Here is a 26,467-nt window from a genome sequence, read left to right as displayed (position 1 = left end):
CTAGTGGGGTGATTCAGTCCTAGTCTGAAAGCCTGAGAACCCAGGGAATTGATGGCATAAATCCCAGTGCAAGGGCAGAGAAGACCGCTGTTCCAGCTCAAGCAGGCATGCAGGGAGAAATGGGGGGCAGGGAAGGGAGGTGGTGTAAATTCCTCCTTCCTCTGCCTTTGGTTCTACTGATGCTCTCAACGGATTGGATGATGCTTACCCACAAGGGGGAGGGACATCGACTTTGCCAAGTGCACTAATTCAATGCTAATCTCATCCAGAGACAACTCACAGACACACCCAGAAGTAAGGTTGAATCTGAGCAACACGTGGAGAAGTCAAGTTGAAACATAAAATTAATCATCACAGCTCTGTACATAAGCTCTTCCTTTGCCTAAAAAGCCCTTTTTCTTTCCTCCCCCTTCTCCTGGCAAATTTTAGCTATTCTTAAGACTCAGCTCTGATATTCCCTTCTCTGGGAAGCCCTCCTGGACACTTCCCAACCCTTGAGGAGATGTCCCTCCCATAGCACCAAGTGTGGATCTATATGGGGTCCCCTTGACCCTGGTGAAAGCTATCTGGCCTATTAGGTCCCAACTCCCTGTATGCAGGAATGACACCTAGTTGACATGTGTGCCACCAGCACGTAACACATGTCTTGTAGCTGCTCAGCACCTCTTTCCCAGAGTAGGGAGGAGAGGAGGGGTTCTTCTCCATCAGATAACTTGGCAGCACAAAGTAGCTATATGAGGCTCAAAAAATGTGTAACTCAGATGGAAAAAAAGAATGGCTCTTCTTTATTACCTATAACTGGTGTGATTTTGCTCTAGAATCTCTGCCCCATTGAAGAGCAGAGGGATGAAAGAGGACATTGGGAGCTTAAATTTATCAGTTAATGGTATGAAATTAGGAGTTCTGTTGTGGCGCAGTGGAAACGAATCTGACTAGGAACCATAACTTTACGGGTTTGATCCCTGGCCTCGCTCAGTGGGTTAAAGATCCGGTGTTTCCGTGAGCTGTGCTGTAGGTTGCAGGTGAGGCTCAGATCTGTTGTTGTTGTGGCTCTGGTGTAGGCCGGAAGCTGTAGCTCCTAACCTGGGAACCTCCATGTGCTGAGAGTGCAGTCCTGAAAAAAGCAAAAAAAAAAAAAAAAAGGAATTATTCTCTTCAGGTTTAATTGGCCCTTTTAGGTGGCTGGTCTCTTTTAAGAAAACTTTTAGTCTCTTCTCCCTCTTCTCTTGCTTCTCCCCAAGGTGGTAGCTGGTTGTATGGAGCATTCATGGTAGGGCTGGGAAAAATGAGGCCACGTTCTCACACCTGTGAGTCCTCAGTAGGGTGAAGCTTTTATTTGGCCTTTTGTGGCCTCAGGGGCAACCACTCCTGAGGTCCAGGGTTCTAGTTACTTACCTCTGGTTGTAAAGCCCTCAAGCACTAGTTTAGCTGGTTTGCCAGATTGTTCACTATCTCCAGTAGTACCGCCTGAGGGAACTATGAATATGTGGCTTCTCCTACTTATCCCCTGAGGCTACTAAGAACCTCACTAGGCCCCCTCTGCCATTGAACACTGTTGCTCCTGAGGGGCAAAGCCAAATGCAAGGCCTCTCCCCCTTTCCTGGAAGGAAAGTGGACAACACATTCCAATCTCTTCCACTTTCCCACCACCTCCCAGCTCCCCCCTTTTGACACTTCAGCCTGGGGGTGAAGCCAGAACAGGTTGGGTGTGACTGCCTGTCTGCAGCACTTACCCAAGCCTGTGCTTCCCACGCTCCTCCAGATCAGAAAGGAGACTTTCTCTCCTTCCCACTCAGCAGGTACTTTCCTTATGTCATAGCCTCAGTTTTCTCCACCATATGGCGTATATTAAATGCCACCTTAAGTTTTGCCAAGGTCTGGATTTTGAAATGTTAATGGAGCTTTACAATTTTATAAAATCTTTCTCTTTTGGTAGTGTCTGGCTTTTTCAAGATTACCGTGTTTCTCCAGATTCAAAAATCCTATTTTGATAGTCAAAATCTGCTTGCTTTCTTTTGCATTACTGATATCACGGTTCTGTTTATCCTTTGAGACTTACAGATGCTTCTTGCTGATCAAGGAGAAGGTCTCATTAGCAATTCAAAAAATGATGGAGTTCCCGTTGTGGCGCAGTGGAAATGAATCCAACTAGGAACCATGAGGTTGCGGGTTTGGTCCCTGGCCCTGCTCAGTAGGTTAAGGATCCAGCATTGCCGTGGGCTGTGGTGTAGGTCGCAGACATGGCTCGGATCTGGTGTGGCTGTGGCTGTGGCCGGCAGCTGTAGCTCCAATTTGATCCCTAGCCTGGGAACCTCCATATGCCATGGGTGCGCCCCTGAAAGGGCAAAAAATAAAAATAAAAAAATACTAACATTTTAAAAAATTATCTTCATTATATATATTGCTTGGAGCTGCCCACCCTTTCATTCATTCTATATGGTCTTTCCATATCCCACATTATTTCCTGAAAGATCAAATTTATCTCTGTTTTGGAGACATCAAGAGGAATGGTATAAGCATCATGACTCTGAGTTTCAAAGTTTAAGATAATCACCAAACAGCAGAATTGAACACATGGGCAATTTGGATCTCATGGTCTTAGATGTTGGGCTTCGGCCATCACCACTTGAAGCCTGTTCCAAATGAGCTGACACTGAGGATTAATGGGGTGCTTGGTCTCTGGACCAAAGCTTAGGACAATCACCTAGAACAGCCATTCTCAACAGCCATTCGTGTCCTAACAATGTCTGGACACATTTGGGCTGTCACACCTGGCGAGGCGCTACTGGCATCTAGTGAATAAAAAACAAGGATACTGCTAAACATTCTACAATGCACAGGACAACCCACCCACAGCAAGGAATCATCCAACTCCAAATGTCACTGCTGCTGAAGCTTAGAAAAATTATACAGAAAATTTTATTGGTTTTAGGCACTTCTCATCAAATCACCATTTGCACCGCAGTCCAGGCCATGTATTCCCTGAGTGCTACAACAGTCTCCTCAATAGTTTATTTTTGCTTCTCTGTTTCCCACAGTTGGTTCTTGTTTTGTTTAGTTTTAACATTTTTTAAAATTTAATTTTTAATTTACATACAGAAAAATTCATCCTGTCTGGTGTACAGTTCATATCACCACAATCAAGATACAGAAGGGCAGCTGAATTTTCAGAGTCTTTACTATGTTATTTGGATCCGTTCCTCACATGAGCCACTCTGGGTTAATCTGAGTCTTGGCAGTAGTTTATAATGCAGCTAAGCTCTCAAAGTCCTTGCCATACTTCTGTGGGTGTGTCTTCACATGTGAAGCTTAGGGAAGTGCCCAGTGTCAATTCCAGTCTCTCCTCTCCAGGATTTCCTCTACACCCTCTGATTCCCAGGGCCCCTTTCCCCTGTTCTTCTTGCCTGAAAGATAGGAAATACTTGTTGTGCAAGAGTGTGACTGAGCCTGTCCTTCAGGTGAAATGATAAGATAAAAGGGAGGAAAAAAAGAACTGGGATACCTCCATTGAGTTTTACAGAACAGGACCCTTTTCAAATTCTTCTGTGCAGAAAGATGGATTTTCTCTCAAGGTGGTAGGTGCTTGAGCCTCAGCCCTGCTGTGACAGTGCCAACTTGATTGATGTTGCCCTCAGGGGGCAGGGTTAGGAGAGAAAAAAGGGAGACTGCTTCTACACTCTCCTGTTCCCAGGGGCCTCTTTTCTTCATCCCCAGGATGGAAGGAAGGATTTCTTTTGGAAGTTTTGCTGATTCAGACTGATCTCAAGTCAGGCAGTAAAGGAGAAAAAAAGAACTAGGAAACTCACCAGCACCACACTAGTCATTTGTCAAGTTCTGACTTCCTGCAATTCCTAAAATTTTTTTTCTTCTTTTTAGGGCTTCACCTGCAGCATATGGAAAGTCCCAGGCTACAGGTTGAATCAGAGATGTAGCTGCCGGCCTACACCACAATCAATCAGATCAGAGCCTCGTCTGCAACCTACACCACAGCTCAAGGCAACACCCAGGTCCTTAACCTACTGAGCAAGGCCAAAGATTGAACCTGCGTCCTCATGGATACTAGTCAGATTTGTAACCACTGAGTCACAATGGGAAATCCTGTAAGGCCTAAAATTAAGGTGTAATATTATGTGCTGCCTTGACTTTGTGTTGAAATGGGGAATAACCTAACTGCAAGTTTCTATCCCCACTCTGCTCCCAGAGATAAGTTCTTCTAGCCAAACAACCCTCCTTATCTTGGGGACCAAGCACAGTGCCTGCTGATCCCTGAGTAGTGGGTTTCAGTTCCCTGCCAGCTCATGGAATTATTCAAATAAGCCAATCACATCCTCCTGCAGGCACCAGAGGGCACCTCACCCTCTTGAAACTACAAAGCCTGCCTCCCACAGCCTCCAGCTGTTTGCTCTGTTCCCAAGTGCACAGCATTTGGTGTCCCCCTCCTCCAGGCTGTGAGTGTATGTGACTAAAAAAAACAGCTGTCAATTTCACCTGTCCAGTGTTGGGTGCTGTGTGTTGGGCTGGTCTCATAACCCTAGGGCAAGAATCCCTCTCTCATAAACAGGATGAAGAGGAGGCAATCAAAACACTTCCTTCCTCAATCCACCAACTATTCTGCTATTTATTCTCAGTCCTCATGTAGTTGCTTTTTATATTCTGTCCAGAGCTTTTAGTTGTAATCAATGGGAGAGAGAGACTGCAGCTGGCTTACTCCATCTTGGCTGGCCTTGGAAGTAACTCTATCCTGACAGTCTAACACAACAGAAGGATCCTTTTAGAAGGAAACTGAAGTCAGAATGATTCTGCTAAAATGCCTAAGAGATTACGTCACTCCCCTGCTCAGTCCTGCCAATGGCACATCCTTGTGATCATTTCCAAGGCAAAGTCCTTGTGATTATTTACAAGGCTGTACAGAATCCAGCCCTCTAATCCCTCTATGATCTCACCTACAATTCACCCCAGCACCTCCAATCCAGTCATTTGACTGCTGTTTTGTCCCTCACAACATGCAGGCTTCTGCCTCAGGGCCTTTGCAATGCTAGTCCCTCTGTGTGAGATGTTCTTCCAGACACTGACATGGCTAATCAATAAGGCTAATTCCCACAGCTTTAAATCTTTGTTCAGACATGACCTTCCCAGTGAGGACTAGGATGACTTCTTTATTTGAAATAAAAAGTCTCTCACCCCCTGCATTCCAATATTCCTTTCCCTGTTCTTTTCCCCAGCACTAATCACCTTCTAGGATATAATATTTACTAACTTATTATCCTATTGTCTGCTATCTCCTCCTCCCTATTAGAATAGTTCCAGGATGGTAGGGGTTTTAGTCTGTGTTGGACCTTGGCATCCAGGACATAGCTGATACATAGTGGATCCTCAATAACTATTTGTTGAATGAATGAATAAGTAAGACTATGTAAGTAATATAAACACTTTAGCAAGGCTGTTAATACAGAGAAAGGAGGACTTAGAAAAATTCAGGCCAGGAATTCTCTCATGGTACAGCAGATTAAGGACCCAGCATTGCCACTGCAATGGCTTGAGGCACTGCTGTGGTTCGGGTTGGATCCCTGACCTGGGAACTTCCATACACTGCATGTGCAGCCAAAAAAAGAAAAAAAAGAAAAACTCAGGCCAGAAAAGATTATTCTAATTCTTTTTTTTTTTTCTTTTAATGGCCACACCTGCAGCATATGGAAGTTCCTGAGCTAGAGGTTGAATCTGCTGGTCTATGCCACATCATCTGTGACCTACAGCCAGCTTGCAGCAGCACCGGATCCTTAACACACTGAGCAAGACCAGGGATTGAACCAACATCCTCATGGATATTATATCGGGTTCTTAACCTCTGAGCCACAACAGGAACTCCAAGATTATTCTAATTCTGATCATCCCTCGATTTTTTTTAATTATTTATTATTATTTTTTTCCCACTGTACAACAAGGGGGGCAGGTTATCCTTACATGTATACATTACAATTACATTTTTCCCCCAGCCTTTCTTCTGTTGCAACATGAGTCTCTAGACAAAGTTCTCAATGCTATTCAGCAGGATCTCCTTGTAAATCTATTCTAAGTTGTGTCTGATAAGCCCAAGCTCCTGATCCCTCCCACTCCCTCCCCCTCCCATCAGGCAGCCACAAGTCTCTTCTCCAACTCCATGATTTTCTTTTCTGAGGAGATGTTCATTTGTGCTGGATATTAGATTCCAGTTATAAGTGATATCATATGGTATTTGTCTTTGTCTTTCTGGCTCATTTCACTCAGTATGAGGTTCTCTAGCTCCATCCATGTTGCTGCAAATGGCATTATGTCATTCTTTTTTATGGCTGAGTAGTATACCACATCTTTCGAATCCAATCATCTGTCGATGGACATTTGGGTTGTTTCCATGTCTTGGCTATTGTGAATAGTGCTGCAATGAACATGCGGGTGCACGTGTCTCTTTTAAGTAGACTTTTGTCCGGATAGATGCCCAAGAGTGGGATTGCGGGGTCATATGGAAGTTCTATGTATAGATTTCTAAGGTATCTCCAAAGTGTTCTCCATAGTGGCTGTACCAGTTTACATTCCCACCAACAGTGTAGGAGGGTTCCCTTTTCTCCACACCCCCTCCAGCACTTGTTATTTGTGGATTTATTAATGATGGCCATTCTCACTGGTGTGAGGTGATATCTCATGGTAGTTTTGATTTGCATTTCTCTTATAACCAGTGATGTGGAGCATTTTTTCATGTGTTTGTTGGCCATCTGTATATCTTCTTTGGAGAAATGTTTATTCAGGTCTTTTGCCCATTTTCCATTGATTGATTGGCTTTTTTGCTGCTGGGTTGTATAAGTTGTTTATATATTCTAGAGATTAAGCCCTTGTCGGTTGCATCATTTGAAACTATTTTCTCCCATTCTGTAAGTTGTCTTTTTGTTTTCTTTTGGGTTTCCTTTGCTGTGCCAAAGCTTTTCAGTTTGATGAGGTCCCATGGGTTTATTGTTGCTCTAATTTCTATTGCTTTGGGAGACTGACCTGAGAAAATATTCATGATGTTGATGTCAGAGAGTGTTTTGCCTGTTTTCTTCTAGGAGTTTGATGGTGTCCTGTCGTATATTTAAGTCTTTCAGCCATTTTGAGTTTATTTTTGTGCATGGTGTGAGGGTGTGTTCTAATTTCATTGCTTGGCATGCAGCTGTCCAGGTTTCCCAGCAATGCTTGCTGAATAGACTTTCTTTTTCCCATTTCATGTTCTTGCCTCCCTTGTCAAAGATTAATTGACCCTAGGTGTCAGGGTTTATTTCCGGGTTCTCTATTCTGTTCCATTGGTCTGTCTGTCTGTTTTGATACCAGTACCACACTGTTTTGATGACTGTGGCTTTGTAGTATTTCTTGAAGTCTGGGAGAGTGATGCCTCCTGCTTGGTTTTTCTTTCTCAGGATTGCTTTGGCGATTCTGGGTCTTTTGTGGTTCCATATAAATGTTTGGATTGTTTGTTCTACTTCTGTGAAAAATGTCATGGGTAATCTGATAGGATTGCATTAAATTTGTAGATTGCTTTGGGTAGTATGGCCATTTTTACAATATTGATTTCCCCAATCCAGGAACATGGAATATCTTTCCATTTCTTTACATCTTCTCTGATTTCTTTGATTAAAGTTTTATAGTTCTCGGCATATAGGTCCTTTACCTCCTTGGTCAGGTGTATTCCGAGGTATTTGATTTTGTGAGGTGCAATTTTAAAAGGTATTATATCTTTGTATTCCTTTTCTAATATTTCATTGCTGGTATACAGAAATGCAACTGACTTCTGAATGTTAATCTTATATCCTGCTACTTTGCTGAATTTATTAATCAGTTCAAGTAGTTTTGGGGTTGAGTCCTTAGGGTTTTCTATGTATAGTATCATGCCATCTGCATACAGTGACAGTTTTATCTCTTCTCTTCCTATATGGATGCCTTTTATTTCTTTTGTTTGTCTAATTGCTGTGGCTAGGACTTCCAAAACTGTGTTGAAGAGCAGTGGTGAGAGTGGGCATCCCTGTCTTGTTCCGGATTTGAGTGAGAAGGCTTTCAGTTTTTCCCCATTGAGTATTATATTTGCTGTGGGTTTATCATAAATGGCTTTGATTATCTTCAGGAATGTTCCCTCTATACCCACTTTGGCGAGGGTCTTGATCATGAATGGATGTTGGACTTTGTCAAATGCTTTTTCTGCGTCTATTGAGATGATCATATGATTTTTGACTTTTTTTTTGTTAATGTGGTGTATGATGCTGATTGATTTGCGTATGTTGAACCATCCTTGTGAACCTGGGATGAACCCCACCTGGTCATGGTGTATAATTTTTTTGATATGTTGTTGGATTCGGTTGGCTAAGATTTTGTTGAGAATTTTTGCATCTATATTCATCAATGATATTGGGCGATAGTTTTCTTTTTTGGTGGTATCTCTGTCTGGTTTTGGAATGAGGGTGATGGTGGCATCATAGAATGTCTTTGGGAGTATTCCTTCTTCTTCAAGCTTTTGAAAGAGTTTAAGGAGGATGCATCCCTCGATTTTTAAGTGGAATACTCTTTTCCTTTTGACCCTGATCTTGTCTTGATGTCAAATGCTTCCCCAAGATAAAACACATTTCGGCGACCTTTACATAGACTATTATTTACAGGTTCTTGATTTGTATAGGGTTACCCAAGCAGAAAAGTGATGGAAAATATTCCGGAACTTTTCCCCCCTCAGAATAACCCAAGCCAGAACAGCATTCCCAAACATTTAAAATAGGTATAATTTTTTTTTCCTGGTGGCAAGAATATTCTACAGTCTGAGTTCAAGTAATATTTCTGTTCATAGTCTATATTCATTTTCCCACATAGTAAAATAAATCACATTTTCATCATTGTCCTTTTCTTGTCACTACATCCAGCCTCTGTCCAGCCTCTCTTGGGTCTACATGAGACTTTGCCTATTTCATAGCCAATAACATTGGGAAAACATTAAAAGAACAACATGCAAGGGGAAAACAATGGATTTACTATTTATCAGGTGAAATGTCATGTAGCTAAACATTAATTTTCTCACCTTTTCCTCTAATTCCTCTCATAGATGGAGAGAGAAGATGGGAAAAGATGGGGGTGGGGAAGAATCTATGCTAAACTCTAATATAATTGTTCATGGACTAATAACAATCATTTTCTCTCCCATCATTTCTTACATGGTACTAGGTGTCAAATTTACCAGTTCTCTTATCATAGTAAAAAGTATTATGGGGGCAGGTCACTAAGAGAATGTAGCTGAGCTGTGGAATTTCTTACTAGTTAAACTTTCTAGTTTTCTAATTTATGAGAAAACGTAGGTATTGGATCAAATTAAGTTATATATTTTAACTGTGATTTAATGGTATTTATTAATATGCTAACAATTCATTAAATTTAACATTAAATACAAACTTTAAATATTCTAATAATCCAGTCTAATACTAATGAAGGATGGCAGTGGGCGCATGTTCTGGAATTTTCTTTTTTCTCTGCTTCTTTCAGTCATTCAGTAAATAAGAAGCAAGCATCAACTATGGACCATGCACCAGCTGAGGATAAGCTGTAAACTCCGTGAGCTCCTGCCCCAGTTAGCTTCTTTCATTGAAGACACGTGTACGAATTCTGAGTTCAAACCTTAGTTCTTCCAAACCACCGGGTTCAAAAGTAAACTTGCCCCTACAGAAACTTCTTAATGCGCGATTAGGCAATGGCTCATGAGAACACTCATCTAGACATGAATCATCACGCAATCAGACTTGAATAAACACCATCAGGAAAGAAATGTATTTACCAAGTCCCGCAAGGTGGTGAGAGTAGGGGCAAGGGTTCCGGAGAGGGTGAGAGGAAAGGCAGGTGTACCTAGGTTTGAGGGAGGTGGAATTTGAAAGGTAGGTTGGGGTCAAACACACACATTTACCATTGAAATCGTTGACTCAATCATGTCACCATGAAATTTCTCTCAGAGATTGAGGAGGGTTGGAAGGAAGCAAAAACTGGCTCGAATTTTGAGGATGCATTTTGGCACTGAAAGTCCTCCACTCCAAATCCGATAGCGTCCACTGGAGGGTTCAAGAAACAGGGCGGGAGAAATGGGAGAGGCGGGGGCACTCGCGTTCCTGCGAAGTTTGAGCCGCGCCGGCCGCCGTTGGCCGTCACGTGCTGCCCTGCAGCTGCCGCGTAGCTGGTGGGGGCGGCTCTGCCAGGCGCCGTGCAGGAACGGAGGCGGCAGCCGTGCCATTCTTAAAGGGGCCCAAGGGGAGGCGAAAGGCTGCTGACGGCCGGAAGGAAAATGGTGAGTTGCTGCCGGGGAGGGCGGGGGCCGGAGGGCTGGGCCAGCTCGCCGGGCTTTCCTGTTTGCCGAAGCCGGTATCGGCGGGCAGCGCCCCGGGTGGGTCGGCGGCCGCTTCCGGCCTGGCTGCTGGTAGTTTCTCTCTTGCTGCGAGTTGGCCCCCGCCCGCCGCCGCTGCCGCCTTTGCCAAGGGCAGCATCCTCCCGCCGGGCCCGGAGTCGACTCGCCCAGCAGGCTCGGGGACTGGGGTGCGGCCAGTAGGGGTGGGTCATGCTCACCGCGTCCTTCTGGATGGGGAGGTGGGGGCGGCTTCTAGCTCTTGCGCTGAAGGGTCAGAGGGGCCGGGGGTCTGGTCCTTCGGAGGAACTCCCCCAAACACCTGCTTCTCTGCAGGCCCGAGGGACCGGCAGGCGCCGAGTACCTTCCGCCTGGCCGCCTTTGCGGGGAAGGCTCGAATTTTGATCCCGTTCTTTCGGCCTCGCGTTAAGCTTCTGTCTCCCTTCCTGGCGTGCTTCTAATGATTTTTCCTTATCCTTGCTTTCTTCGAGTTATGGCAGTTGGAAACCTTTCGACCCAGCGCTTTGACGCTTGATCTTAAAGTGACTGTCAAAAGCTTTCGTTTTTCGTGTCCGGGGGCTCTCGCTTCCTTTCTTGTGTGGTTTCCACCCCACGCGCAAAAATAAAGCGGATGATTTCACTGATTGCCCAAGCCGGGGTCTCCTGAATCTTTCTCATGGGATTTAAGAATATGGTTCTCATTTAATTAGAAATAAAACACAAAATTCCTGCTGTCCTTTTCTCTAACTTCCCATTCATTTTTCAACCCACCTTCATCGAATATATTTCATGGTCACTAAATCCAAGGGACTCTCTTCAATTCTCATCTTTCCTTATCTGTATTCTCAGTGTTGATCATGCTCTCCTCTTTGAAAGATTCTCTTCCTTTGTGCTTCCCCCTTGGCTTCTAGAATACAAAACTCATTTTTCTTCTCTTGTTGGTCTGTCTGTGTCCCATGCAGCTCTCCTTCCCTGTACATCACAAGGAGTTCTGAGCTCTATCCTAATGCTTCATTTTCCATTCTGTATTCTTTCTCTCCTTTCTACATTCATTAGTTTCAGTTACTACCTACCTATGTGTAGAGGACTTGTGAATTTGTATTGCAAATGTTGCTTCTGAGATCAGCCCTACCTATCCTGCTCTTTAGTTAGCATCCCCTGGAAAGAAAGCTTTCCCCACTTGAGTGCCTTAGAGCCTGCTCATTGTCCAAAATAGAACTCCTTTTTCCCCTCAAACTTGGTCTTCCTCAGTGTTCCTTAACTTAGTGAAAGGTAGCACCATTTAAGTCTACTACACAAGCAAGAAGCCTAGGAGTCACATTTGTACTAATCCACGCCACCCAGTCTGTCCCAGCTCCTTTGTAGTGGTTAAGAGAGGGGGCTAAAGTCAGGCTGTCTGAGTTGAATCCTGGCTTCCATGGTTGTATAACTTTGGGAAAGATAGTTAACCTCTCTAAGCCTTAGTTTCTTGCAAAATGAGGATAATATGATACCCATTTCTTGGGGTTGTTTTGAGGATGAAGGGAGATCCATGTAAAGGACATACAGCAGTGTTTTTTCTCATAGTGTTTAATACATATTAACAATTTCATTAGCAGTATTCACCTACTTCTCTTTATCCTCATCAACCTACTTTTTGTCTCTCATCTGGACTAGTCTTACCAGTTAACTAGTTTTGTTCTATTCATCCTGGCTCTCTGTTTCCTGCATACAGATCTGGTCAATTCCCCTGTCACCACCTGCTTAAAACACTTAGTGGCTTCCCTTTGTTCATAGGATGGAGACTAGTATATTTAATATGACTCACTGGGCCCTGTGTGGTCCAGCCCCTGCTAACCTCCTCTTGTACATGTTACAGCTCATTCTCTGTGCCTGAGTCACACTGGCCTTTCATTGTATTAGATGTGCTGTGCTCTCTTTAATCAAAGTGTCTTTGCCTAGGCAATTTTGTTCCTTTACATGCCTTTTTCAGGCAGGTCTCCTGTGACCATGCTGTTGATCACTAGTCATAAGTATTTGTAACATGAAGTGTCTCTCCTTTCTAACTCTTAGCCTAGGTACAAACAAGAATATATTTTTTCACGTGATGATTTTGATGTTATCTGTTCTCCTATAGACTTTATAAAAAGCTCCTTAAAGGCAGGCCCATATTTTTAATCTATGTGTTTTATACAATTGTATCCTTAGCACTTAGCACAGGCTGACACTCATTAAATGTTAATTGTGTATTTAAACCAATAAATGACCACTTGAACTCAACTCTCCATTTAACTTTGTGTGTTAATTTTTACCATTATAGTGTTGTTTGCAAGGTGTTATACTCATTTTTAAATGCTTTTATTAACTGGAAGCAATAAGAGTTGGCTGAGTTGCGGTCCTTTTTCTTGTAGGAAGGAATTGTTGGCCTTATGGTATTGGGAGCGGTGAAAATTAAAAAAGCTATGTAGATAAATCACAGAATGTTTTTCACTTCATTTATTATCTTTAGAGTATTGCATGAGCAACTCTCAGTATCAGAACTGGAAGATAAGATTTGTAACAAATTGCTCTTTGCCTACAAAAATCTAAAGTATTTATTAGTTTCTGCTAATGGGTTCTATCTTTGGTTGAAGATAGAATGCAAAATCTAGTTTTCTGATTTGTCTTTCTTGAAAGATGGGAGAAAAGAGACTAGGGTTGAATACTACCTTCAGAAGCTCCATATGACTTAACATTTCTTTCTCTAAAGAGAATCTAAAGGATGGCCATACATGACGCCTGTAGAGCCTCATTTATTGGATAATATATATTGGTGGGATGTACTTTCTCATTGTATAAATAGCATGTCCATGGTATATCACACCTTACATATTACCAGTGTTATGAATTTAAAGGACAATTTAAATTGAAAGCCATTTCCTGTTGTAACATATGCCCTTAATTTACCCAACATAGGGTCACACTGCAGGCTTATATTAAATTTTAATTCTAACTTAAAAAGTAGAAGCCTTAATTCTCATGTGGAGGTTCCCAGGCCAAGGGTCTAATTGGAGCTACAGCTGCTGGCCTGCACCACAGCCACAGCAATGCCAGATCCGAGCCTCGTCTGCGACCTACACCACAGCTCACGGCAACATGGGATCCTTAACCCACTGAGCAAGGCCAGAGATCAAACCCACAACCTCATGGTTCCTAGTTGGATTGTTTCCTCTGCATCACAACGGGAACTCCTCTGCAAACTTTAATTCTTTTGGGTTATAATGAAACATGTATTTGGCATTGGTCTCAAAAGTCTTAATTTTCTGGAGAAGGAAGGGGAAACATATATGAAGAGACCAAAGAATGTGGAGCATGTTTTAGAACCTGACTCAATTCAAACTTCACTGTACAAAAGGAAGACAAAATTAAAAAACAAAAACAGTAAGGGGGAGTTGCTGACATGGCTCAGTGGAAACGAATCTGACTAGCATCCATGAGGATACAGGTTCAATCCTTGGCCTCACTGAGTGGGTGAAGAATCTGGCGTTGCCATGAGCTGAGCTGTTGGTGTAGGTCGCAGACTCGGCTCGGATCCTGTGTTGCTGCGGCTGTGGAGTAGGTCAGCAGCTGCAGCTCCAATTCGACCCCTAGACTGGAAGCCTCCATATGCTGCGCGGGTATTAGCCCTAAAAAGACAAAAAGAAAAAAAAGGGAAGTGAGGGAAATTTGAACTTTGAATCTACTTAAATAATTGAGACTGGAATTATTGTTAATTTTTTAAGGGGAGATATGGCACATAACTGTCATTTTAATAATACATGTTAAAGTATTTACAGTTAGAATGATTTCTGGCCTTTGCTGTGTGATAGTCCCGTAGGGGCAGTATTGAAAGTTTTGGGTGAAATAAGATTAGCTATCTATTGATAATGGTTGAAGCTGAGTGTTAAAGTGCATAGGTTTTCACTATACTCCTCTACTTTTGTTTGTATTTGAAGTTTGACACATTAAAGAAAAAGATTTCCATCCTTGTTCTTGCAATCAGTAATACGTTTGTACCATGAAGAGTGCTTTTGATCATTTCCTCGCCAAATTTCTGGAGAAGCATCTTTAATATTTTTTCATAATTTATGGAAGTTTCTTTGAGTTTTTATACTTGTTTCACCTGGTTTTGCTTTCATAATTCTTAATAGCTCCTTTTAAAAAAAATCCCTGTAGTCATTTAATTAAGATATAAAATGTAATTGGTCTTTTCTCTTAATGGTTCATTTCTCATACTTTTGCTTATTTTTATTTTTCATAATTGTTAAGACCCAAAAATGAACCAAGGCCTTATTAACTCTTAAGTTCAATAGGATTTTCCTGTTTTTCCTGCATAGGGCAAAAAATACTTTCTAACGGCAATGATTTTTGACCTTTCCTGTATTCTTCTCTTCCTGTCCAGTTCTGATGAGATTGCACATTAGTAAGTGTCTTGATCTTTGGGATATTTAGTAGCCAAAGAGAAAGTTAAAGTATACTCTACATATAAGATGAACAAATGTCTATAATTTAATAATATAGATACAAAGGTTGATAGGTTTAGAAGCTCTTCAGGTGTTCATGTGTTTCATGTTAATACGTTCCCATAATTGTGACATTTATGGATGTCGGTATGGCTTCTTAAAGGTATTAGGTTTATAACTTTAACATGTACATATATTGAACTCATGACATTTGATAACATGATTTTTTTTCTCTTGTAGAGCGAGTCTTTGGTGGTTTGTGATGTTGCTGAAGATTTAGTGGAAAAACTGAGAAAGTTTCGTTTTCGAAAAGAAACAAACAATGCTGCCATTATAAGTAAGCTAAAAGGGATTGTCTCCTTACCCTGGTCTTAGTTTGTTTTTATCCTATTGATACGTCAAATAACCTGAACCTTGAGAAAGTAATTTGCTTCCTCCTATTTTAATTCTCCTTCCCCTTTTAGATCACTTTAAAAGTAAGTAACAGCTGCTGTCACAGAGCAGAGGAGGAGTGTCCTCCCTCCCCCCTCAGCTGCCTACACAGCTCTGGAGATGATCATCTTGGTCACTTGGTCATTTGTAGTGACCCATCCAACTCTATCTTTTAACTTCTCAGGGGACTGAAAATAGCCTGGCCAGTCATCCTCAAACAAAAACCTTTGCCTACACCTAAAATGGTACCGTTCAGCATTGTGTGCAGAGTGATTTGGGGTCATACTTCAATTCTAGAGTCCAACTCTAGGTTCATGGAGAGTACATTTAAGTGTCACTGACTTTTAACAATGGAAAGGATGATTTGCCTAGTTCCTCTTCCACAGTGAGCTGTATCTGTTGTTATGCAGATTTGTTTTATTTTCCTAGGGTAGTACTTAATATGTGGGTAGTGATTTAGATAAAGGAAGGATGAGGGGGTGAAAATGTAAAACTATAGGCTCTTAACAGATGCACCTGGCAATGTGAATTAGTGAGGTGGTGACAACTTGTCATGAGTTCTGGTTCTTTTACAAATACTACAACATAGGCATACAGTTCTTAAAAGTGAAAGTGTATGTTGGTGCCATTTTGCCACAAAGAGTAAAGCTATTTGAGATCATATAGGATCTCACAGAGTTTACTGTGAAATTAGTGCAAAACCAAAGATGGCTAACTTTTCAGAAAAGAACAGAGGCATAGATTATATAAACATATTTTGATTTTTGCTTTGGATTATGTTGCATATATTTGGATAGAGATTTTGCTGCTCTATGTTACATATATTTGGATAGAGATTTTGCTGCTCTTTGGTAATTCAGAATAATCATCCTGCACCATGAAATTCTAACTCTGGAGAAGCTAGTAATCTGCCATTTGTTCCATCCTGACCCTTGGTCCACTTTTCGCTTGCAGTTAAAAGCATGTTCAATAAACCAGTCTCAGTCACAGAGAGCTTTCACACCTTTTATCATCTTGAAAGTTGCTTTTTGGAGTTACAAAATTTTACATATACACAGTAAATGTAAGGGGTTGACCTAAAGGTTCTAAATAAGCAAATTAGGTGCTGGGAATTGTGGGTAAAAGCTTTTAAATGCTGACTACCTGAAAAGTAAGACTGGTTAATAGACCATAAAGTAAAAGTGTGAATGAGTTTTCTGCTTCTGTTTCTTCATGTTTTAATGTTGGATGGCAAAAAAGGGCTAGGTCCCTGAGGGTTGGGAGATCAAGGTCACATTAGAATCACAATTTACTCATACTGTATTTTTATTTTAGTGAAAATTGATAAGGATAAACGCCTGGTGGTGCTGGATGAAGAGCTTGAGGTTTGTTTGATCAGATAAATACAGTTTTACAATTAAGCAATTATTATTACCCTAAAATCTGCTATATTAGTTACATGTATTTCTAAAATGTGTTCTAAACCTTTAAATACATGCTCGTTATGCATAATAAACATGTGCTAATTATTGTGCAATGCACTGTCTTGCTCATTTAATTGCCTTCCATAAAATATTAATGAAATCAATGTAATAAGTGGTAGAAATTAGGGCTGTTTGTCTGATTAAAAACTGTATCAGCTTTATATAATTTGCTTCTAAATTGTTTGGCCAGTAATTAAAAACTAAAACCCTGTAACTTAAATATTTAATCTGTCAAGTTAAGCAACCACTTTAGAATGAAAAGAAATAACTTTTTTCCCCTAAATCAGATGTTGTTGCTCCTTGGGGTTTGCTTATCTCACTTAGTATTTTTGACAGTTGGAACATGAGCATAGACTAATCTGTCTCTCAGCCCCATGTTTAGTTAATAAATGGAACTAAACCAACTGGGCTGGAGTGAGCTTTCATTGGATTCAGGATTAAATAACCTCAGCTTTTGTACAATTTAGTAAGATAAAAGTTTATGTTATGGTATAAAATTGGGAATTTATACCTGTTAGTAGAATAGGTGCTTGGTGTATCTCTTAAGAATTTATGGGTAAGAAAATGCTTAAAAAAATTTTTTTTTTTTTAATGGTGACAGGGCATTTCACCAGATGAACTTAAAGATGAACTACCTGAACGACAACCTCGATATCCTTTTCTTAGTGCTTTAAAAAATTTTGTTTTCTTTAGTAGTCACAGTTTTATTCATGAAGTTCATTTGTTCAACTTTTAAAAGACATACATTTTACAAAATTTTCTTCTATGTTATCATGACCAAATTAAGATGTATGTGCATATTGGAAAAAACCAAAAAAGTTTGTGTGTGTGTGTGTGTGTGTGTGTTTGGCATCTCTGCAGCATGTGGAGTTTCCAGGCCAGGGATCAGATCCAAGACGCAGTTGTGACCTACATGGAAGTAGAAGCAACACAAGGTCATTAACCCACTGTGCTGAGCTGGGGACCTAATCTGCATCCCAGCACTCCAAAAATGCTGCTGATACCGTTGTGCCACAGCAGGATCTCCTGACATATATATATATTTTTTAATTTCCCTTATTATTATGTGTTTACAATAAAAATTAAGAGAAAAATCCATATTAAATCCATACTTTTAATAAATTTATTTGCAAGAGACTATATGATTTTATAACTTATCTTTGTGGCCTATTTATAATTTTGTGGAAAGATAGTAAATAATGAAGGTGTGGCCTAAATGGATAGGGTGTACTTTCTTTCAGAAGTTTGTTGATAAGTACTTGTCTCTAATAGAGCAGTAACTTTAGTTTCTTTAACTTGAGAAAAACCTTCATTGTGTATAGTTATAAATATCAACATGATGACGGAAGAGTTTCATACCCTCTGTGCTTTATTTTCTCCAGTCCTGTTGGTAAGTGAATTTCTTTACATAGTGCATATTTGGTTCTGATCAAATTAAACCATTTTTATACTGGACAGATTTTATGCTGAAGTTTTAAGGATGAAAAGTGTTGAATAACCTAAATTGTGGAGTGTGAACATGGGCATGCACGCATGAATGCACCCCTAAAAAGAAGTTATGATAAAGCACCATCCCACAGAACTTGCTTTTCTTAGGATAAATTCCTAGAAGTGTAATTGTTAGGTCAAATTATACATACATGTAAAGGAAATTGAAATGTAATGGCATTTTATGGGCAGAAGACCAAGATAGACGTTTCTCCAAAGAAGACATATGGATGGCCAGGAGGCTCATGAAAAATGTTCAGTATCACTAATTATTAGAGAAATGCAAATCAAAACTCAGTGAGGTACCACCTCACACCATCATTAATGGCCACAATGGCCATCAGAATGGCCATCATTAATAAGTCCACAAATAACAAATGCTGATCAGGGTGTGGAGAAAGGAAACCCTCCTATGCTGTTGATGGGAATGTAAGTTGGTACAAACACTGTGGAAGAGTATGGAGGTTCCTCAGAAACGGAATATAGAATTATCATATAATCCAGCAATCCCACTTGTGGGCATATATCCATATCAAACTGTAATTTAAGAAGATAAATGCACTGTTACGTTCATAGCAGCGCTATTTGCAATAGCCAAGACATGGAAGCAACCTAAATGTCCATTGATGGATGAATGGACTAGGAAGATGTGGTACATATATAAAGTGGAATATGACTCAGCCATAAAAAGAATGAAATAATGCCATTTGCAGCAATACGGCTGCAACTAGAGATTCTCATACTAAGTGAAGTAAGGAAGAGAAAGACAAATACCATATGATATCACTTACATGTGGAATGTAAAATGTGGCACAAATGAACCTGTCTGCAAAACAGACTCACAGAGAACAGACATGTGGTTGCCAAGAGGGAGGAGAGGGAGTGGGATGGACTGGGAATTTGGGGTTAGTAGATGCAAACTTTTTTTTTTTTTTTTTGTCCTTTTGCCATTTCTTGGACCGCTCCCACAGCATATGGAGGTTCCCAGGCTAGGAGTTGAATCGGAGCTGTAGCCACCGGCCTACACCAGAGCCGCAGCAATGCAGGATCCGAGCCGTGTCTGCAACCCTATACCACAGATCATGGCAATGCCAGATCCTTAACCCACTGAGCAAGGCCAGGGATTGAATCCAAAACCTCATGATTCCTAGTCAGATTCGTTAACCACTGAGCCACGACGGGAACTCCATAGATGCAAAGTATTATATTTAGAATGGATAAGCAATGATGTCCCAATGTATAGCATCGGGAATTATATCCAATCTCTTGGGATAGACCATGATGGAAGATAATGTAAAGAAGGGAGTGGATATATGAGTATGACTGGATAATTTTATTGTACAGCAGAAATTGACGTAACATTGTAAATCAACTGTACTTTAAAAAAAGAAAAAATGTAATGACGTTTTAAGATATCGAAAGTACCTTTTTTTCCGTATTTCAGTTTTGTCTTTTGTTTTTCTGAGCCTGATGTTTTGCCTTTATTGGGATCAAGGTTGGTGGGCCCAGGGTTTGTTGTTTTTTTGTGTTTTTTTTGGTCCTTTCTAGGGCTGCACCCGCTGCATATGGAGGTTCCCAGGCTAGGGTCTAATAGGAGCTGTAGTCGCCAGCCTACTCCAGAGCCACAGCAACACAGGATCCGAGCTGCGCCTGCAACCTATACCACAGCTCATGGCAGCACCTCCTTAACCTACTGAGCGAGGCCAGGGATCGAACCCGCAACCTCATGGTCCCTACTGGGGTTCATTAACCACTGAGCCATGACGGGAACTCCTCCATATTTCAGTTTTGTCTAAAGGTGTGTGAATTTTGTGTATGACTATGTATATTTGTGTTTATCTTTAAAATAGTAGTTACTAGTGATATGCCTGTAATCTTGAGAAGAGTCTGAGTAGCTTACATTGGATATTAAAATAGCTTATTGGTATTTAAGGTATCCTTATCACCATAACTCCTCTGCTACCCACAGTTGTTTTTGCTCACTGAACTCCTCCCTAAATTTTATTATTTCTGTCATTTGCATAGCACTTAAAATATACTGCAGTCTCTTTTTTTTTTAGTTAATTTGTAAGCAGGCTGTAACATTTTTGCAGAGCAAATCTCCCCACCCACTGGCCCACCAGCATCCCCAAACCTATATATATTAGGCATCTGTAAAATTGATTTTGATATTTATCATCAAAATTAAGATAGTGCTGAAAAGGTTTATATCATTTACAAGGCTTTAAAAATCAAGATCTACAGAGATCTAGCCTCATTCATTTTTGCTGACCTAAGCCTTGTTCATTAGTAATTTAGCTATGTCCCTTTGTGCAGGTACTATGCAGTGTAAGACTCTCAAAATATAGGCTTTACACATTTAGACAGAAGTTTTTGTAAACTCTGTAGCCTAGGAAATCCTAAATATGTCATTTTTAAAGGGAAATAGTGAAAACTCATCACTTTTTAAATACCTAAATCTCACTTCTACTCTAATCTCTCTCTTCCAGGATGTAAGCCTGAACAACAGATGATGTATGCCGGGAGTAAGAATAAGCTAGTCCAAACAGCTGAACTAACCAAGGTGGTATTTCTCTTTTACTTGCTTGTTGAGACAATATTTTCCATTTGTAAATAGAGCAATACCTAAATAATTTGATTCCTTCTTTCTTTATGCAGATGAAAGTCTTTAGAACAGCACAGTAAGTTAGAGCTTGTTATTAATTGGAAATAGAATGATAAAAGTCTTTAACCAAAAGTGTGTTTTTTGAATGGAAATAAGTCGATTAGAAGAAATCACATTCACAATGTAGACAACTTTAGAAAAGCCACTGTAACTATTCAGTTGATTGAGAACTTTTCTCCTTCCATAATGTAGTTTCTAATAGACTTGAAGGCAGAATTGGAGCTTCTTTGAGCCCTTACCAGAGACTTAATGAACCAAATTCTGTGCAAGGATTTAATATTATGCAGTTAACTGTATTATTTCCCAATCTAAAATTAAAATTTTAAAAAGACTCATTAATACTAGCTTTAAGTTAGAACACTCTGTTTCATATGATACACTTGCTTTAAGATTAAACATGTCCCTGTTGTATCATGGCATTTTTAAAGGTTAAAGGTAAGAAGAATAGTTGTTCTCAAACTTTAATTTCCATATGTTAATTTCAGTTGAAGTGTATTCATTTAAGGTTCTGAAATATAATATTACATCACTGAAACAGTATGAAATAGTATTTCCTTTCAGGTTTTATCCTAAGGACAGCATCAGTGTTTTTCCCTTTGGTGCTTGACCATCAACCCAGAGGATGTTTTTAAGTTCCCTCTGCTTTTTCCCTGTAGTTCTGGTGATTGTCATTGATTCCACCAACTTACAGACACTGCTTTTCCTCATTTGTGCCATGGGAGTTCCTGCATTTGCTCTTTTGGAGTTGGGTGGTTAGGAACGAGCTCTGTTAACAGCCCCATGTCAGTTCTCATCCTGGGCATACCCTAAAGTGCCAGAATTAAGGTGTTACAATTTGCAGGTTACTTTTACAAGTAATCTGTGCGGTTGATGGTCAAACTCACATTTGGTAACTCGGAGAACTGAGGTTCCAGGGGATGAGCGAGTTGTCTTGGGTTGCTTGTTAGTACATGTCAGAGCTAGGATTCAGGCTCACATCCGGTCTGAAATCCCATCCTCACTTCTGTCTTCGATTGTCTTGTTATAGCTGTGATTCTTTCTGGGCCTGTGTGTGTTCAGATGCTGGCTGGGGCTCTGTGTCCTGGACCTCTAATCAAGCTTTATCGAAACAGCTGGGATTTCCTCCACCTGTGGAGGATCAGCGCATGTTCTTCCAGTTCCTAACTAGATTGACTATATAGCTCTATATACTGGGGTGTCTCTTTTAGTGGGTACTATTTACAGAACTGCTCTTTTAGAATATTTGTAGATTTGTGCTTTTAAGAGAGTTTTGATTTTATGCCGTCTTGATTGCCAAACTTTGCTTACCTAGCCGTTTAAAAAAAGTAAAGCTGTATTTAATTTCCACAGATTAAGTCATGACCAACATGAAAGGAAGGAGGATTTGGTATTTATTACTCAAACATACAATGTATTTGATTTTTTTCTTAAGGTATTTGAAATAAGAAATACTGAAGACCTAACTGAAGAATGGTTACGTGAGAAACTTGGATTTTTCCACTAATGTGAACTTCTGTGTTTCTAAAGTATTTATGTATTAACCTGACCATACTGGAACTAGACATAAATACTTATTTATGCCTAAAAAATGCACTGTTACTTACAGTTTGTTTCCTGCAGTAAAGAAAAATTCTTCATTTGTTCAAAGTTTGAACAAAGGGGAAATCATCTTCATAGTAATGAAACTTTGTAAAGTGTTTCCTTATATTTGTAATTGTTAGGTAGACACTTCTCTCCAGGGACTTTTTGCACTCTTGTGACTAATTTCTATAACTTATGGTTCAGAATTTGTTACTACTTACAGACACCATTGGAAAGTGGGTATTAGATTGTGATAGACAACAGTTGCCTCCTTTTGACAAATAACTGGATATTAGCAGTTTATATATGAAAATAGCATATTATCACTTGCCAAATCTTTGAAATCAATTTGGGATAAGGGACTTGAGTGACCCAATTTTGAGCCGTGACTAATAATTTACTGTAGTGTAACCTATATTACAAGTACTTTTTCATCAATTCCATGCCTTCTTTAGTTTTCTATATCTTTTTAATAATCAAGTCCAGAAACTTTTCATCAATTGCTTGTTCTTAAGATCTGGAAGTTAGATTTTATAATAAAGTTGTGACTATTAAGTTTTCTTCTTATGGAAAATAGCATTTTAGTCTTAGAAATTGATGGATTGTAACTAATCAAGGGCTTCATTGTGTCATTTCTAGATAGTTTTGAATCTAGTTAACAAGACTTTATTTATAAAGCACCTCTTAATGTTGTCCTGTGAATACTAGTTATTTTACATGTGTTAATACTGTGCCTTTGATTTGTTAGCTTTAAAGTTAGTTTAAGACTTTTACACTGCCAGTATTCCAGATTGGATGAAATTAATACTTTTGTAAAGGGTCCAAATAAAACAATTTTTTCTAATATAGGTATCTGAAATTTGTAATAAAATCAACTTAGTATTTTAAAAATTCCAACTATCTACTTGCATTGGTGTATATATGGCAGTTGAGAATTACAATTTGGGGTATATTTGTGATGAGTTTTGTGCCATAGGAAAAAAATGACTTACCTTAAAACTTTGGCCATAGTTAATGACATTAACGCATCAGTAGAAATCACACCTTATATCCTAAGTGTCAGAAGACATTCTAAACTGGTTACCTGTATGGTCAAATGACAGCATCCTTGACATTTTTAAAGCAAGGATTCTTGATATATAGTTTCCTTTAAGAACATATAAGAAACTCTTTAACACAATCTTGACATTAATTTGACAGAAGATCTTGTGACTCTAAAGACAAACCAAATTTGGTGAGTGAATTCTTACGTTAAGAATATCTTAATCATTTCAGAACTAGCAAAGGCATTTCTTTATGTTGGCATATCCCCCATTCATATGTGTTTTGTGTTTTTACTTTTGAGGTTTCTGTGCCAACTTTAATAAAGAGGCAAAGATAGTTGGAATTTTTACAATATTGAATCTTTTGTTCCCAACACTGTTTGGCTTTACTTAATCTAAAACACAGGAAGCAATAGGAAGTTAGTTGGAGATGAGGACGTGCTAGAGTGGGTATTTGTTTTGATTAGTGAGTAGGGAAAGGTTCTTTATTCCAATTTCCAGAGAGAGAACTTCACCCAGGAAATTTAAGAATCCTTTAAACAGCTATTTTGATATTGGAGAATAATGCTTGTAATTCAGCAGAAATGCAAATGTAATCCAGGTGAATGGAAACTTTTTCTAATATTTTTGAATGAAGGAAGTAAGATTTTGTTTCACCTGGTTTGCAGCAGTAAGAGACACTAGTGCTGCAAGAATGCATTTTTTAGTGAGGTTCCTTATTTTGTCTTGCATGTTTTAGGTGGGTTTTTTTGTTTTGTTTTTTAATTGGGATGTCCTCCATAATGTCAGATAATATTGACTTCCATACACAGAACCCTTAGTTCCCTTGGTCTCTTAACAGGGGCAAAGAGCTGTGATAAACCATGCTTTTTTGAGCTTGTCAGATTCCTTATCAATAACATATATTTTTGCAAGACAATAAATAGATGAGATTAGGGAATCAGTAGGACGTTTTTTCACTTCCTCTGTCCTATAGGGAGAGTTACAGATCCCTTTTCCTAGAGTGTTCTCAGACTTAATATAAATTACTCTTTCATCTAACCAAATTTTGCATTGTTCTTTTTAAGTGTATTTCCTATTATCTCGTTTTCTGCCTTCTCTCAAATAGTAACCCCAGAGTTCCTAATTCCAATTTTTACATTCCATTTCTGGTACAGCCATTCCCATTCAGCCTTAAATCTTAACCTTTCCATTTTGGCAACAGCTTTTTTTCCTGGGAACCTCCTTCATGGTCTTCTAAGTCAGCATTAGTTTTAAAATTGTTGGCCTTGCGTAAGTTCTGCATAACATCTAATGTTGTCAAAATAGAACCAACTAGTAATCACAGTATGTTTTTGGTACGGTTTTTGTGGCAACATAAATGACATGTGAAGAAAATTGTTCTCAGGTTACTATACTGAAATTCCAAAATGTCAAAAGTTTTGAATAGTATTCACTTGTTCTGGTATTGAAGCAATTATGTTAGGAAAAAAGTTGTTTGACGACTGTTTTTGTTTAATTGACTCTAAAATAAATGTTCAAATTGTCTATTTCTAAAAAGTTTACTAAATACCTAGTGCGGTAAAATATAACTCTTGTTTAAGAGGGTGTTGCTAAATTTTGTGTTGTCATTACTAAATGATCTTTGTAGCAAAATGTCTGTAGCACTTTTCTCTCCCTTTTTGTCTCCTATTTTCAGGAGTCAAACATAGCCATAAACTGTATCTGGTCTGACACTTTAACTAAAAATTTTCCAGTTAAAGGAGTTTTTTGCCAAATTAAATTTGGCCATCTTTGTTCCTCACCCAGATAGCTAGTACAGAAGGTGTACTAAAAAATACGTTTGGACTACTTTAAAACATGAGCAATGTCATTAATCCATACTGTGGACTAGTGATGAAAAGATATTTTCATAAGAGTTTAAATGCTGATATTTAGTGAAAGTAGAGTAACTTGTAATCTATCAATTCAAATATTGTTAGAACAGTTGCTTTCCTTATTTGTTCAATGACTGATAATACTGGAATCTACAGAATTTGAGCCTTTACAACTTATGTGAAGAAGTGTCTCAAACATTTCTGGACAAATCTTATTTTGTATTTCTGGAAGAATGTAAATCTTTTAGGCCGCTTAACACCAATGGTCCCAGGTGAATATTCTTGAGAAATTTCCTATTATGCCATCTGACATTTCAAATCAGTGATCATCTTCCTCTGATATTTAAAACAGCTACATTAAGGTTGTGATAGAAACTGTTTTCTTGCTTTTTGGAATATAGTTCATACACATGCAATTACTTGAATATTGTTTGAGATCATTAACATGCCAGGGTAGTTCCCACTGATATAGACGGTCCAATGTAATCTCATTCAGGAGGCCTGAAACATTTCTGGTTTAGTCTTGTGAATTTTAACAGTTTCCTGTCATCGTTTAACAAAATCAACAGCTGGCACAACTTCTGAAGCTGTGGTTTCAGTCTGTGCAAGTTCATATTGCATGTTTATTTTGGACAGTCTTCTGTTAAGCATGGTGCTTGTACTGGTTTAAATAAAATGTTAACATGAAAGGACTTCTAGATTTTCATTTTTTACTCACCTGCTCTCCCTTTTGTCTTTTTTGCCTTTTTTTTTTTTTTTTTTGCTGTTTCTTGGGCCGCTCCCATAGCATATGGAGGTTCCCAGGCTAGGGGTCGAATCGGAGCTGTAGCCACCGGCCTAAGCCAGAGCCACAGCAACTTGGGACCAGCCTACACCAGAACCATAGCAACGCAGGATCTGAGCCATGTCTGTGACCTCCACCACAGCTCACGGCAATGCCGGATCCTTAACCCACTGAGCGAGGCCAGGGATCGAACCCAAAACCTCATGGTTCCTGGTTGGATTCGTTAGCCACTGAGCCACAACGGGAACTCATCCCTTTTGGAGTTACCATTACCTGCCTGGCTCAGTTGTATTTGTGTGAATCATAGAGATTCAGTTGTTTATCTGGAAAAA

At 39.6% G+C, this 26,467-nt stretch overlaps 2 protein-coding genes across 4 annotated transcripts; one reads left to right on the top strand and one right to left on the bottom strand.

The window, feature by feature from the left end:
* Nucleotides 1-2,936: 2,936 nt before the first annotated feature.
* Nucleotides 2,937-10,954, bottom strand: LOC125119847 (atherin-like). Its single transcript, XM_047767379.1, has 2 exons — nucleotides 9,935-10,954; nucleotides 2,937-3,404 (listed from the first exon to the last, which is right to left on the bottom strand). The coding sequence occupies exon 1, from the start codon at nucleotides 10,503-10,505 to the stop codon at nucleotides 10,170-10,172; it is 336 nt and encodes a 111-aa protein (XP_047623335.1). The 5' UTR covers nucleotides 10,506-10,954; the 3' UTR covers nucleotides 2,937-3,404; nucleotides 9,935-10,169.
* GMFB (glia maturation factor beta) lies at nucleotides 10,187-26,040 on the top strand. Of its 3 annotated transcripts, none has more exons than XM_047767376.1 (7): nucleotides 10,187-10,309; nucleotides 15,064-15,160; nucleotides 16,570-16,619; nucleotides 17,320-17,369; nucleotides 18,026-18,108; nucleotides 20,696-20,769; nucleotides 22,304-26,040. In XM_047767376.1, the coding sequence occupies exons 1-7, from the start codon at nucleotides 10,307-10,309 to the stop codon at nucleotides 22,373-22,375; spliced, it is 429 nt and encodes a 142-aa protein (XP_047623332.1). In that variant the 5' UTR covers nucleotides 10,187-10,306; the 3' UTR covers nucleotides 22,376-26,040. The 3 variants fall into 3 exon arrangements, with proteins under 3 accessions (XP_047623332.1, XP_047623331.1, XP_047623334.1); XM_047767375.1 differs by having other exon boundaries at nucleotides 18,023-18,108; XM_047767378.1 differs by lacking the exon at nucleotides 22,304-26,040 and adding an exon at nucleotides 20,865-22,296 and having other exon boundaries at nucleotides 18,023-18,108.
* The last annotated feature ends 427 nt before the right edge of the window (nucleotides 26,041-26,467 follow it).

Source organism: Phacochoerus africanus, chromosome 2, assembly GCF_016906955.1.
Source record: "Phacochoerus africanus isolate WHEZ1 chromosome 2, ROS_Pafr_v1, whole genome shotgun sequence".
Taxonomy (NCBI): Eukaryota; Metazoa; Chordata; class Mammalia; order Artiodactyla; family Suidae; genus Phacochoerus; species Phacochoerus africanus.
The sequence above is the reverse complement of the archived record's forward strand: the minus strand, read 5'-3'. Positions and strand labels throughout refer to the sequence as shown.